Source organism: Falco cherrug, chromosome 13 (assembly GCF_023634085.1).
Source record: "Falco cherrug isolate bFalChe1 chromosome 13, bFalChe1.pri, whole genome shotgun sequence".
Classification (NCBI taxonomy): domain Eukaryota; kingdom Metazoa; phylum Chordata; class Aves; order Falconiformes; family Falconidae; genus Falco; species Falco cherrug.
Genome location: NC_073709.1, coordinates 24,238,543 through 24,254,249, shown reverse-complemented (window position 1 = coordinate 24,254,249; position 15,707 = coordinate 24,238,543). Strand labels below are relative to the sequence as shown.

The 15,707-nt window shown below is 41.9% G+C and overlaps 1 protein-coding gene across 1 annotated transcript; it reads right to left on the bottom strand.

Annotated features, from left to right (window-relative positions):
- Nucleotides 1-1,080: 1,080 nt before the first annotated feature.
- ATF3 (activating transcription factor 3) lies at nt 1,081-9,070 on the bottom strand. Its single transcript, XM_055726108.1, has 4 exons — nt 8,895-9,070; nt 4,086-4,329; nt 3,073-3,180; nt 1,081-2,166 (listed from the first exon to the last, which is right to left on the bottom strand). Exons 2-4 carry the CDS (start codon nt 4,323-4,325, stop codon nt 1,969-1,971), a joined length of 546 nt encoding a protein of 181 aa, XP_055582083.1. The 5' UTR covers nt 4,326-4,329; nt 8,895-9,070; the 3' UTR covers nt 1,081-1,968.
- Between the last annotated feature and the right edge of the window lie 6,637 nt (nt 9,071-15,707).

Sequence of the window (15,707 nt, the reverse complement as noted above, 5' to 3'; positions counted from 1 at the left end):
AATGGCTTCTCAGGACAGAATGAGACCAAGTATGTAACCTTTGTAATACATTCACTTTTCAGATACATGAAGTACATATCTTTTAAAACATGATACAGGACATTACAATATATCCAGACCTTAGGAAAATGTACTAAGTAGTTCTGTTGCAGAATATAACAGTCTTATAAGGATCAGGTATGATATCGGATAGACTCATCTGAGACTTGCAGGGTAAGAAGCTTATGGCTGAGGTATCTTTAAGTTGAACCTTTAGAACAAAAACACAACTTCAACACTGCGTAACTGGTGTAAAATACTGTGTACTCTAAGCTCCGTTCTTATTGTTTGCTTTGGTTAAATTGTGACATTGAATAGCTAAGACACCACTGATGGAGGTACAGAATTTTGGAAGGTATAGTGCCTGCACCCAGTCATTCAAGATGCTCAGTGCCTCATCTGTGGAAAAGATGAAGGATAAGTGTTTTCAGCAGTGGTGTCTCAAATACAACTGGTGAAGTTTAGGAATATATAATATTAAACACCAAGAGATAAAAGTAAAAAGACAGCACAACACTTGTGTTTTCAGTTTTATCTTGCTCACAGTATTTATTAACTCTACTCATTAAGATATTAATGATAAATAAGGTTACTATTTTCTTTTACAAAAAATTGTAAGGATATATTTTATAGGATTAAACAATCTGAGAATTTCACAGAAACATCAGAATTTAAACACTCATAGCTCCAACTGTTTTGTCCAGCAGCTCTTTTACCAGTTCAAAAATACCTAAGGTTAGTATTTAATAAAAAATAAAACCAATTATTCACTACATCAAAACTCTTGCTTTCTTTAGAATCTAAGTAACACTTTTGATTGACTGTAGTTGCCACTCAAATGTAAAATAAAGTAGCTGCAGCCATAACTTTTCCCTCTGAATCACCTGGCAAAAGGAATTCTGACCAGGATGGAACAAGTTTTGCCAGGCTCTTACGCCTGTAAGAGCTATATGCATAAGCAGACACACTGAAGTCCATGGAACATCTTCTGTGAGTGAGGGTTAATAGCATGAATTAAGGCTTGTAGGATTAGATCCTAGATTTTATTTTTTTTTTTAAGTTTTCATGATCCATGAACTTGGGATTCAGTCCTGCAACTCAGGCAAAACCTGTATTGATATCCCTCCATAGTTAATTTCCTGTTTCCAGCGGGTCCAATTCACCAAGTCACCAAGTGGTGGTACAAGCTGCTCTTCAACAATTCAAGGGAAAATTGTAGTCCCCAAAGGATAGTAGGTGGGGTTCCAGCTCATAAAATACAAGCTTAGCTACATGGATATTTTGCAAGAAATATTTCTTTGTCACACCTACTAGACTCTCCAAATTCAGTCTCTGAGATGAGTCATAGAAAAAACCCACACAAGTGTTGTGGAAAAAAAAAAAAAAAAGACAAAGCTTAGTTGGAACTAAAGGCTTTTTGTGTAGTTTGTGTGTTAGGTTAGAATGCAACATTACATATCAATATATTCTGCCAGAAACCATCCTTCTGGAAACTTCAAAACTTTAAAAATACTCTCAGTCTGATTTCCCAACCAGCAACAAGGAAAAGTAGCGTCCATCCAGCACAGCTGTCTGTACCATGGTGCATCATCAGAAGTCATAGTGTTCTAGCACAAACATTGTGAGTGCAGATACTGTATACTAGCAGAGAGCTAAAACTTCTGAAGCTGTTGTCTGTAACTCCTAGGAACAGCAAGTAGACAGGTGCAAAACCTATATTTGAGGCAGAAGGCTCTTCAGTTTGGTTGAGACCACATCTTCCAAGGGAAAGAATCAATGATAACCCAAAATGACTCTTTCCATTTAAGAAAGCAATCTGCCCTTCCTAACGGCTCTTGACTAATAGAATCCTACACATTCTGTCAGATCCTCCATGGATTCTGGTAGTTGTTAAAAACACTATAAATATTCCCATGTTTGCTGTATCACTTAACCTTGTAATGTGCCTTCTTTGATCTGTTGAATAAAAAGATTCCTTTCATCTTCAGGTGTCCTTCCATTTTGTGCCCGAACTATACAAGTGGGCCTGTGAAGGTTTAGCATGTATATCAAATGCTGCTTCTCATTCTTTAGCTCTTCAATCTGGGCTTTTAATTCTGCATTGATAGTTTCCAGCTTTTCTGATTCCTAGTCAAAGGATAGACACAACTATTAGACTGAGTGCTTCAAATAGTTAATCGCAATGTTTATCTAATAGTTGCAGTCTTTTATTAGTGGGAAAGCATATGACTAGCAGAGAAAGAAATCACATGTCCTTAGTGTCCCATAAAGATGAAACTATACATTCACCAGTCAATAAGAGCCTAAACCCCAGACTGACAGTTACCTTTGCTTTTTAGAGAAGTATAATGAGAGTTGAAAAGCCCAATTCAGACTTTTATTCACTTACAATGACAAGTATCCAAAGCATTATTATTATCTTCTGCAAAATTACTCTGAACTTTTGGGGTCAAAAGTTGACCCAAAATTATCTACGTTTCTTATTAACTCCCTGAAACATCATGTCACATATCTGTAAACCCATGTTAAGCTAACAATGTAAGGACACAGCTTTTTTTTCCTGCCCCTAGATACAGGAATAAAAGACAGGCCTGCTGCTGCTGTAATATAGTTGTACATCATGGCAGAGCGGGTGCAGACCTGACTAGGGCTTTAGGACAGAGAATTCAGGGGTAAGGTACTATGCCACTCATTTCATGAAGTCGTCAGAAATCACTTGTCGGTGTTTGTAGGCTCTTGGCCTCCACAATGCCTATTATATGAAATGAGGCTTTACTTCTTTTTGTGTTCAGTACATATTCAAATTAATATTATCCCCATAGACAAGATCAGTCACTGAAACAGTAATCTTTCGCTCCTACCATGCTTTCACTTTATGCCAGTTTTAACATATAGCGTGTTCATTTTTTTTATATATAACTAATGTTTTGAAGGGTTTACAGAGTTCTGGGTGACATCTTTCTCTATTTCCTACTATGCTGTTTCGATCCTGGCAGGATGACAGATTAAGAACAATTCAAGCCAGCCACTTACTTTCTGCAAACATTCTGTTTTTTCCTTCTTTTTGTTTCGGCACTTTGCAGCAGCAATTTTGTTCCTTTCCCTTCTTCGCTTTTTTCTCTCATCCTCTTCAGGAGAAAACTATCTCATAAAAACAGATACATACAATGCATAAGACATTGTAAATATGCGACCTGATTTTGATAACTTCTGCATTTTTAAAAGCAGCATGGGTAGTGTTGTCAGTGCTCACATCACAAGTTACATAATGTTATTCTGACCTTGCTTACCATACAGTAAAATGGTAGTAACTCCATTAGAATTGTCAATAAAAACCTGACTGGAGTTTGGATGGATGTAATCCATGTGATGGCTCATTTTAGATCAATGGTACTCAAAAACTTGCCAAGTGTCTCCCCAGACTGACTCCACACCTCCATTTCCCAAGGAAAAGAAGGAGCAAGGGACACGGGGGGCAGAGTGGAGGATGCTTCATGAGGCAGTGAGAGCGCAGAGGAGTAAGGGCAGCACCAAAAAGGGGATATTAACCACTCGTTCAGGCTTTGCTTTGTTTCCTGTGGAGGCTCAGACCAAGGTGCAGCTATTTCCCTAACTTAAGCTGTTTCTCCACTTCATAAGGGAAATGTTTTTGATGGAGGCTATAATCTTAAAGTAAAAGCCTAGTGTGGACACAGTAGCCCACACGGGTCCTACTGGACTGTCCTCAGTGAAATAAAATTTCAGAAGTGACTTATTCCAAGTTCAGCCACAAGCAGGCAGGGAAACCAGATTAGCGCTTGCTCTGATCACTGGAAAACATTGTCCACAGACCATAATAAAAAATAAAATATCTAACTATAAGCCTCAATGGAAATGAGAAATACCAGAGGATTTCCCAGAAGCACTTAACAGAAAGCCAAGCAGCAGGCCTAAAGGATCAGTACAGTGGAGAGAGTTGTCTGTAGCTGACATAATTACTGGTCTTGTGATGAAACTTTATTAGAGAATTAATCATTCACACTGAAATGCTATATAAAAAGCCATACCTCTGTTTTCATGATTGATGTTTCAATTGGTCTTTCAGAAACTGTAACTGTGTCCAATGTAGAAGACATCCTGTGGGACTGACGCTTATTCTGAATGGCAAACCTCAGTTCCTCTTTCACCAGTGGGGTTAAATTTGTGAAATCATCAAACCCCAGTGACCCTGCAGGGGACAAAGTGGGAACAATTGCCGAGGCGCTGACTTCTAATGCAGATACCTGGCCTGAGTGTTGGACCATCATTTTGCTGAAAGGTAAAAAGAGATAATAATAATAATCTCTCAACAGCTTTAGAAAGGCAAATAATATCTCCTAGAGGTATATTTCATACTGTGAATACTACTGTATTTCTTGCACTGCTTCAGTTCCCATTCCCCATCTACCCCAATCTCTCACTAGAGACAAGCAGTTAAGAAATTGGTCTCTAGTAAAAACTTCTACTTCATGTTAACTTAAAGTTAGTATTTAAAAATAATAATAGTATTAGCACATCACATTTTCAATATTAAGATTCAGAAAGGCCTAGAAAAAAGTTGTGTGTATGTATGTATACTGACATTTTAAACAGACAATGTGTGGCAAATGAGAATTGAGTGAGTAGGAAGAGAAAGATAATAAGGAACAAAAATCAGAAAGCAAAGAAATATTTTATTATTTAAAGCACAAAAGGTGCTTAAGAGCATCTCCATCCTCAGAGCTATACCACCACAGATTCCATCTTCAAATGGATAGAGCATACCTTTATCTCAGCTATATTTAGGTAAAGCTCAACAAGTTCTACTAGAAGCTGAAGTCTGCTAACCAAAACAGGATCTGTCACAAAATTATCATGGTCAGTTTTACGAGGAGTTGCAGATCTGGTTACAAACTGCTGAAAACCGGTGAACAATAAGAGCTGGCAGAAAGAACGAAGTCTGTACATGCTCTGGGGCTTCAAAGCACAGGCTGAGTTGGAGGGATTGAGTCATGAAAAACGTGAAGCCATTTGTTTCATTACTTTTCTCTTGTAAAACCTGAAACTCTCTTCATGTGCCCTAAACGCAAGGTTTGAAATTCTTAAATATTTATGGTCAGATCTTCTGCTGACACAAAACAGTGTGCCTGAAGAGACTTCAGGCGAATTATGCAAATGGACACCCCATGGAGGAATCTAATTTCTAGTAGCTTTCCTAAGAAAATGAACCTGCCCAACAGTGCTCTCTACTTTCCTCTTTTTATTAATTCTTGTGAATTTTTTAGCCAATTTTTGAGGGAGAGAGGCCCCCTATGTGCTTTGTGAAAATTTCTGACCCCACTGAGGGAGAGAGAGGCAAACTCAGCAACCATCCATCCAAACATCCTGGGCAACCTAGCTAGCTGATGCACACAGCTCCACACAACACAAACCACCTCTCACTGACAAGTGAGATAAGAGATCTGGAAGAAAGCAGAGCACTTTTTGTGCATGGCTCAAGGGACAAAAGGTGCAAATCCATTAGAAAACAGATTGTATTTCTTCCGTTATTCATAAAGTGACTTGAGTTAAATTGGATTTTACCACATTGGTTTTCCAGCTTGCTTTGGTGTATAGGTTTTGGTGGTTTTTGGTAGCTGTATGGATAATTACAGTGTTATCTACTCTTGATTAGAACTGTAATAATTATAGCAAAGTCAATTATAATTAACTTAGTGCAGGTAAGCAAATAGTTGCCTCAGGGTAGCAGTGTGGGTAAGTTAAATTTCCACATGGTCAACCCAGAAGTGCACAGTTCCTTGTACACTACTTCTGTAACCCAGCAAGAAATGTTTGGGGTCATATGACTTCACAAGATGATAGATTTTGCTCAGAGATATCTAAAAATACACTGTAAATCCACATTGGTGCAAATGAGCAAGGTAAATATAAAAATTAGAGGGCAGTGAATTGCCAGTTGGTAGAAAATACCATGTCCAGCTGCAGAGTCTTCCTCAATTCTTCCTCACTCAGTCACCACCAAAGAGACGAACATTTCCCACAGTCTGGGGGTGAAATCCTGAACCCACTGAAATCAAGAGGACTTCTTCTGTTGACCTCAATGGGGCCAGGATTTCACCCATAGTTATTAAAGATGAGGAAATTATTTGGAACAATTTGTTATTCAGAAAGACCTTGGGAAATTTATGTAATTCTCTTCAGAAAGCCCCTGCTCATGAGTCACATTTAAAGTACTGATACGGTTTAATCCTATAATCTCAGAAAGCTAGCAGTTACTCTTTTCCAACAAGTCAGAAACAGCCCTATAATTTCCAGCTGAAGTCCTCCCAGCATTATTTACCATTTAGCGACATTCAACCATTCAACTCATTTAAATAGGCTAATTCCAGATGACACCAAGCCCCTCACTGCTAGCAGAAATTTCAGCTATTTTCACTGAATCAGTCTCCCTGGCTGCCAGCGATAGCTTGATTCAACAAATTCTGTATAATTCAATCAAACAAGAGTCTTAAATTAACAGCAAAACTGTTTTTCCAGCCTACAAAATAATTAATTGAGTTAATGATTTTCAAGCTCTGGTGGTTTATTCAATTATTTTTCAGTTTAGGTGAACTTTTAATTGAGGTCAGCAGCAGCACCAGAGAAAACCAAGAATGTTTGTGCCTGAGAAATTGTGTTAATTGTGGATTTCTACTAGTCTAATAAGTGTACCAACAAAACCCTACTATAATGTCTTCAGGTACTCTCACCCATCTGTCACTAATGTACAAAAGAAAAAAAAAAAAAGAAAAAGAAAAGAAAAAAGTGGTAGAGTGCCCACAGGGAGGGGGAAGCACAGAGGGGGAAGTGTCCTTGACCGTAGAAACTTGCTTGCTTCCCTGCCTGAACAGCTCACTGACCTTCCAGACATCCTGAAAGGCATCTCTATTTACTCAGACTTTAGGGAAGGAAGGGCCTACCAGGGGGCTGGGGCTCGTCTAAGGATTTCTGCCATGAGCAGAGTCCCATTTTGCACAGCTGTTTGCCACTGGTTTGCTTTCCTGGGGCCAGGCTTCTGGACAGTGTCTAGTAGGGTAGGCTTCCAGTCTGCCACTGGGATCGTCAGGAGTCATCATGATACAAATAACAGAAATAACCAGCCTTATGTCAATGTTACTCAGTAACCTGAATAGAATCCCTTTTCATAACAACAAGGTAGATGTTTTCCAATTTCCGGGGAACCAATCTGCTTTTGGAAACATTTTACAAGAAGGAAACCCAGATTTTGCTATTTAAAAAAAATGCAACAAATTGCCTTCCCTTTTTCCTAATTTTTGTACAAATTATACCTCTGTCTATAAACCATCAATAACACTATCTCATCTTCTCTGGGTTTGTCAAAGCTGTAGGAATAAGAATATCAGGGCTTAAAGCGTGGTTACCTCTGAGCCTTTCAGATACAATCTCTGTTTACTTTGTTAGACCATGCACATGGACCTGGGCTCCAGGCTGCTTTGAGTACTTCTGAAGTTACTGACATTGAAGGTGCTGAACATTTCCCAGACGTGCACCATAGAGGCACAGCTTGTCCCCAGTGTGAGTTAATGCTTCATTACTTTAGCCTTAGTTTTGGAGTTCTCCAAAGAGAACAGCTTTTCTATTAATGGTACCCTCCTAATTCAAGTAAATTCAAACAACTTTATTCATTTGTTCTCCCCCTACTTTTTGTTTGTTCTTTTGCTGGTGGTTCTTTCCATCTACAGTGAACTTTTACATCTCAACTGCTCATATTTTAATTTCAGGACACACTTCCCAGCTGTGCATTTTTTATTATTTAAGGGTATTCTTGTTTAATATTAAAATTGAAAGTGACTACTTTCAGTCTTTTCTTTTTTGCTTAACTGTAGATGGCTGACTGTGCCTCTTGGTTTTATTTCTTCACATGAATTCCTTTTCCTCTGGTGCTGATGCAATAAACCCCGATAACCATTGAGGTTAATCTTAAACAGCATTAAGAGCAATTACAGTTCACAACCTCTGTGCACGCTGGTTGACCTTAAGCTTTCTGACATCCCACATCATTCCTGAACCATTTTCTGCTGCCCTCCAGCTTCTCAAACGGTGCTACTAGGAGGAAAATCGATTTCCAACAGGAAACCCGTTCTCTGAAACAAGTTTGCTGTTGTGTCACGCCTGACTCGATTAGGCAACAGTTTAGCAACCGATCTTCTTCATGTCAGGACACGGCGACAGAAAGGAAAGTGAATGTCGCTGGCTCACACCGAGAGCTCGCACTCGCGCTGTGTGGGTGTATGTATCTATAGACCTGAGATAACACCGCTGGCGGCAGCGCGGGTCACCCACCGCCTGGGCAGTCCCGCCCCAGCTGCTCAGCCCCCGCCGACCCGCCGGGGTCGCGGTGCCGCCGCGGCTCCTGCACCGCCCGGCGGGGACGCGCCGCGCTCCGGCATCCCCGCGGCCCCGGGGCCGGGCCGTCCCTCCGCCGAGGCCGCCACCGCGCGGTGCCGAGCGGCGCTGCCGGCCCGGGGAGAGCCGGGGCTCGGCGGGCTCCCTCCCGCCGCTCACATCTGGCGGCAGCCCGGGCAGGGGGTTCCCCCGGTGCGAGCGCCGGCAGGGAGCCGCCACCGGCGGGCGAGAGCTCCGGCGGAGGCTCGGCGGGGCCGAGGGCTCTCCCGGGGCTCGGGGGAGACGGCGCACCGCCGCACCCGACTTCGCTCCGGCGGCGGAACTTTTCCCGGCCGCGGCCCGCGGCACCCCCGGCGGGCATCTCCCCTCGGCGGGACAGCCTCCCGCGGGGCTCAGCCCCTCGCCCCGCCGGCACCCAGGGTCTCGGCGTCTCCCCTCCCGCTCCCACCTACCTTCCTCCCGCTGCTGCTGCTGTTGTCCCGGCCGGAGGGAAGGGGCTCCGCGCCCGTCCCGCAGCGCTGCCGTCCCGGTGGCCGTCCCCTCTCCTCCGCTGCCTCCTCCGGGAGAGCAGCTCCCGCCGCTCCCCGCTCCTCTGCCTCTCGCCTCGGTTGCATCACCCCCCTTATATAGCCGAGCAGGCAGCGCTGGTATTTACTCTGGCGGCGAGTCCCGGGCTGATGTCATGCTATTAATAGCCTCCCCGAAAGAGAGGGAGGAGGGAAGCGGAGCCCGCGGCGGTGATGCAAGGCTTCCCCGCCGGCACGGCACGGCACGGCGCGGCGCGGCGCGGCACTGCTCGCTCGGCTCGGCTCGGCACGGCACGGCATGGCACGGCACGGAGCGGAGCGGACCCAGCCGTGCCGGGCGGCATCGCGGGTCCCCCCACCGAGGAGCATCCATCAGCACTCGGACAGACCCCGTCCTCGTTCCCTCTTTCCTTTCCCCCTCCTTTTTTTTTTTTTTTTAAATTAAGGCTCCGGAGGTTTCTTTCTCTCAGCCTTTTTGCTACTGAGAATAAATCAAAGTCCCTCTCACGACACAAAAAAAAAAGGGGGGGGGGGTGAAAAAAGAAAAAGAAAAGTAGAGATTGCATAGTTTTCTAAAGAACTTAAAAGTGTGATCTTACTCTACAGGAAAAAATTGTTTAACGTCCCCCTCCACTCCCGTCCGTCCCCCTCCTCCTCCCCCCGCCCTGCGCTGCTTTAGATGACAGCTAAAAGTTCTTTTTAAATGAAGAGAAAGGCTTCAGTTTTTACTCTGAGGAGGAAAGACCCGTTTAATGAAATGATAGAAAGCTAAAAATAATGCGGATTTTTTTTTTAAACTTTTCTTCAAACACAACAGCGCACAATTTCCTTACGATTTCAGGGAAAACCAGAGAGTTCCTACAGGAGAGAGGGAAATGTGGTGGTGGCTGTAGTGAAGGGGGTTTTGTTTAGTTCTTTTTTTGTTTCTGTATCTTCCTGGTTTGTTAAGCGACAGAAATTGCCTTCTAACAGCCCCCAAAGTGTTAGAAAATAAAATGTGTCAAAAAAGCATTTACCCAGGAGAGACACAGAAGGCTTACAAAGAGAGATGTACAGTGTTATTCAGTATGATAATATTCCATATGCAATACATACAAACTTGTCACTAAGACAGTCTTCAGGTCTCTGTACTAGGCAAGGAAAGATCAGGACATTTCATGCCTGAGGGTATTCTAACCAAACCAATATAAAATGTACACCCTGGTCAAGTGCTCCAACTGGTTAATTGATTTCATAATGTCCAATGTGGCTGAATTTTGATGGTAGGTGATATCTCTCAGGTGGTATGTTCTGGGATATATTAATTGCTTGGAGCATTTTGTCAAGGATCTCAATTTCTAAGACTTGTTTGAAAGTCCCTCTGTGTCTCTCCTCTCTGTGCATGTGGTTGCCTGGGTATATGTGTATATGCATAAATGTACACATTGGCCACACAGACAGGACTAGTAATCTTAGCGTTTTAAATGTCCCAGTGCTAGCATCCACTTTGCATACCTAACACTCCTTTTTTTTTACATTTAATTAACAATCTGGTGGGGAAAAGGAAGAATCTGGAGTAGGGACGTGGGCTTTCCTCCTGTGGAAGGTGCGGTGGCTCCCTGTTCTCGAACAATGCAGTGCACTTTGCAGAGGGCAGGAGTGAGCTCCTCTGACCTACCTGGCAGCTCTCTGTTTACAGCTCATGCAAGCTGCAAGCTTTTCTTGTTCACTCACCTATAGATAAATCATTCTCAGCTCTTTCAAAACATGTTTATTGCCTTATCTTTATTAATCTAGGTACATCAATGTCAAGTATAATGCCAAGCAAAAACTTTGCTCTTCAGAAAGGTCTAGAGCAAGCTTTACATTTCAGCTCAGTGCAGCCTGTGAAGTTCTTTTTACTTCAGAGGCATAATTTTATAATTCATGCTGTGTTCAAGAACAGCTGGCATCGTTTTCCTCAAGCCTAGAAGGAAAAAAATCCCTCTCAAGCAGAGGCCAAATGTGGAAAATTTCTTTCCAAAAGATAATTGGTTGGGAAGTCCTGAGCATGAAGTTATTGTGGAAACATGTTAGCAACATCAGTTTTAGTGGCTATGAACAGGTGCCTGCTGTAATTCTGACAGAGATTTAGCAACTGTGCATCCTTATTTAGCTAGCTGTACCAGAAGTGGGAATTTATTTAACATATTTTCAGCTAAGCAGAGCAATGTCACAGAATAATGAAGGGCGATAAAAAGCAGCTCCCTCCCTTAATGTGGGCAGAAGCACCTTGGAAATCCAAGTGTTATTATCCTGTTGTTAAGAGTCACTGGCATCTACTCAACAGTCACAACACTTTACCAAGTAGGCAGATGATTATTTTGTTTTGAAATCATACTATATTATACAAAACTAAAGCCAAGAGATTTGTTTGCTATACAGTGCTGCTTCACCACTGCTGGTACTATTATTGCCCATAAGCAACAGCCAGTACTAAAAACTGACAGCAAGCCAGTTGCGTTCATTCTTGAACTACTCCTGAAGTGAGCCAGCTCCTCCCTGCAAAGCAAACAGAGAGACTGTTCCTGTGCACATTTAAGATTAGGCCACTGAAACATGTTCTGGCTTGAAATTCTTCAGTGAAAAAAGAAAATGAAACCACAGTGAAAAAGAAACCCAGTTCCACTGTGCAGCATAGGTTTCATCCTATTGCCCTTTAAAACCAAAGCTAACTTGAGCTCAGTAAAGACACAGGATCACCCTCCAGTTTAAAAAAAAAATTAAATTAATAGTTAAGACTATCAGGAAGTTAAAATAAAACCCAGTACAGCCACTAGATGCTCTGATGTTCATTGCCAGTTTCATTTTCTATTTCATAAAATATCTTTCATTTGTCTTCCTCTGAACATTTATTTACCAGTCATTTTCCATTTCATTTCTCTTTCATCACAAACTTCGGGGACAGTCCCCCTGAAACAGCACTCATTTCACAGAGGTGACAGTCACGCCATTATTTCTACTTTTCCTTAAGCCATGTACAGCAGCTTATAACCCAAAGACAAAACATGTTGGGTCCTTCTCCCTCTGCAGAGGTGTTAGACTGAGTACCATCCCATGGCGTGGTCCTTGCAGCCCTTCAGGAGTCTCCAGTGTAAAGAATTCTTTCCTTTACCTTTTCCTGACCAAATCCTGCTTCCACATCCCTTGACACTGCTTCATATGCTGTGGGTATTTGCTTAAAACAAAAATCGGGCTGTCTCCTTGCTAAACAGAGCTATAGACATCATTGTAAAGAGGGACAGACTCCCATACTTACAGCAAAACTTTCTGCTGTCTCCTGTCCTAACATTTATGCAACTGTAGGACATCAGTCAGAGTAACAAAATTAAAATCCCCATTTTCTATCCAGATCCTATGCTGGTTTATGGTCATGCAGTTTTGTTAAACCTATTTGGTCTGGTGGAGATATAATGAGATGTAAATATATAAAATGTGTAGTCATATCTTGAGTAAAACCTGTCTCTCTGTGTGCTTTGCAGTTTTAAGTGTATTAAGTTTTTAAATTCCTGTAACCCTGACAGGTCCAATTTTTCCCTGCAAGGCACAGAGAACATATACAAGAACATACATGAGAAAGAGGTTTCCAGTGGTAAGACTGTGGTAAGACTCCCCTGTTCCCCAAAACATACACTAGTTTTGAGACAATTTTCCCATCTGACTGGACTAACACCAGAGCTGAAACTTGGGACTATTTTTCCAAGATTTATACTGCTACTGCTTGAGCTATGGGAGTAATCTGCAGTATAACTAGCATCAGCCATCTCCAGCCATCCCAGGGCTTTTCAGCTGCCGTCTGGGGACCCTTTAGGCATCTGTGGGCTACTTCCAAGAGTTTCTCTAAAAAGTGATTAAAAAAAGCCCCAAGCCTACAGTAGTGAGGATCACATTCACTCTGGAAAGTTTGGATCTCTACAGGGCTATGATGTCCAAAAATTGAAGGGAGTTAAAAAACTTAAGAGTCAGAGGACAGACTCTCACAGAGGCTGTATGGCAAACCCTGCTACCATCTTGCATTTAATACCACCCAAGAGCATGAGTATATGTCTTGTGGAAGGAAATAAGTGCACTATTTTCTTTATTTTATTCTTTTTTTATTCTTACTTCTTTTATTCTTTAACACTGAAGATGAAATTAATTTGTTCCTTGCTTTTCTTTCCTTGGCTTACCTTTCTTTCCTTACTGCCTGTTTCCATTACTACCCCTCTAAATCCATTTATTCTCCATGTATTATCTCCTTTGAATATCCCATTTCCTAGTATCTTTTGTTTTGTTTCAGTAATAACCACCTTTCCCATTTCCTTAAACCAGCAGCTTCTACTTTTGCCATTTCCCTGTTTCTTCTGTTCTCACTTCTCTCTTTTCCCTCCCCGTATCCCTGGATTCCGTCTTCCCCCTTTCTGTTCCCTTTTTCCAGCAATTTTTCTCCCATTGGTCCTTCTGCTCCTGCACAGAAGCTTCCTAAGCTTAAATGAGTCATTTTGATTTTATCTTTCACTTTCTGTCATTTTACTTTTTGTTTCTCTGCTAATAAGATGGAGGCACTGGTAACAAAATTACTGGTGGGTGCAACAAGTCATGTATTTCAGTACCATATTCCAGAGCCCAAAAGTACTACGAACTGCAGTGGAACTTTACTAAATTAAATGTTCCACGATATTATATGGAGTGCTTTGGGAGTGCGGGGTGGAGGGACAAGTTATACAAACATCCCTTCTCTCTAGCTGAGAGGCAGCCCTGACGCTGGGCCAGTCAAGTATATCTTTAGTTCTCTTTTGCTGAAGCCTTTCAAGGATTTTTTATCAGATGGACTTTGTGCACCAGTATAGAAGCCAGATAAACACAACAACCTGTAATTACAAGTTCTGATCTCTTTGGATACATCCAGATAGTAACGAACAAGGAAAAGAGATCCCATATATCTAAGCATCACATCTTAAACTGAACTGAATAAAGCAAACTCACTGGTTCCACCGAACAAGTAAAATGATAGGCCAGACATATTAATTGCTTTCAGGCAAGCATAAATTATATCTCTTTTATGGTGCCTTTATAGTCCCATGCATTTAATGGCAAGAAAAGCTCTGTCATCACAGGTCCTCCCCTTCAACTCCCACTCCCCATCCTTTCTTTCCACCTTGTAAAAGCATGCCAGATTTTGTTTGAGAGCAGTTAGAAATTCACACTGAACTTCATCAATGGCTCTATGTGTAAAAAAATGATCACCAATTAAAGTACTAAGACTTGATCCAACTTTTATTGAAGTCAGTGGAAAGATTCCCACTGACTTCAATGAGCAATAAGTTTAGCCCCCAGGGACTATGAAAAATCAGCATTTAGTCACACTGCTTCTCAGTGTACAAAACTCTCCTCTTGAAATTACTTGAAAGAAATGCTAGAAATTATTCGCTGATGGTGTATGTTTCTCTTAGGTGGACTAAATTAATTATGGTTTGTATTCTCCTAGTCTTCCAGGTAAATAAGGAAGGTGAGAGGAAATGAGTGAGAGAATATGTTTATTTTTACTGTGCCGAGTTAGAAATATTTTGGATATATTATGGAATCATCATGCTGCTGCACACAAATATACACACGGACACATACCCCCCACAAAATTATCTGTTCCCATTGATTGCCCTTGGAACTGTGCATATTTAAAGACTTAAATAACATTACCGACACTTCAAACAGTTCTTCTCATCTGCCTGGCAAATATGTAAATTACAATTTGCCATAATAATTACAAATGCATATTTTTAATTATTAAACATTGATTTCTACATAAATACCATTTCAAATAAAAACAGTGAGTAACACAGATTTGCAATCTACAGAAGATTCAAAACCAAGGCTGCCACTGCAGCTTTCACTCTGCTTATTGTTTGTCCTCCCACCTACTTCACATGTGCCTTGCCATGAAAGGAACACATGAATGATCTTAACTTTCAGACTCTTATCTTTCCTGGCTTATTTTTTTGGCTTTAACTGTACAGTAACTTGCCCAGATAATAAGAACAAAGTATAAGTAAAATGAAACCAATAGATCTGCACACGGTTTTAAAATTAGACTGCCTTAATTGCAAACACAGAAGCATTCCCTGAGCCCAAATCCTGACTGCTCTGTGGGCATGGGAGGCTGCTTATGATGCCACCTCAGCCATGGGGGAAGATGCAGGGTGTCACTGCACCCACCTGGGGTTCCCAAGTGACACCAGTGCAGTGGGGAACACTGCCCACTGTGGGGTAGGGTCCATCTTCTGTCTGGTGACTCCCTGAAGCAAAATGGTTACAGAGAAAGAAAAGTGGACGGCAGGATGCCCCTTGTCCAGGGCATGTCCCTGCTGTAAAGTCAGGCACAACTCAGTTTACTGTCTAACCGGCTCGTAAGTTCATGATAGGACAGCTTGAGTGGGAGAAGTCTAGAGTAAGATTCTCCAGATAGCATGGCCTGTCAGTTTGTGGTTAGATCATTTCTCCTCAGAAAAAGGGGACATGAGTTTCATTCCTCTTAGACAGACGTGAGAATTCAGTTCAGGTCTTTCTCTCCAGACCAAGTGCTCTCGCTGACGGGGTTTTAGTAAGAGACCAGCGCAATCCTGTTCCAAGTTGAGAAGGGAAGTCTGCTGCCATGAATGTCCCAATCACGGTGACACTGAACTCTGCATTGCAGGTTAGATGGTAAGTGGGAGAGATAGGAGCATTCATTTTCACCATGCCCAG

Bases quoted from the DNA above. Each gene is read 5' to 3' on its own strand.
- ATF3 (XM_055726108.1), bottom strand. From the start codon at position 4,325: ATGATGGTCCAACACTCAGGCCAGGTATCTGCATTAGAAGTCAGCGCC. The intron at 3,181-4,085 runs GTATGGCTTTTT...TTTATGAGATAG, and splicing joins CATCAATCATGAAAACAGAG to TTTTCTCCTGAAGAGGATGA. The intron at 2,167-3,072 runs GTAAGTGGCTGG...TCCTTTGACTAG, and splicing joins AAACAGAATGTTTGCAGAAA to GAATCAGAAAAGCTGGAAAC.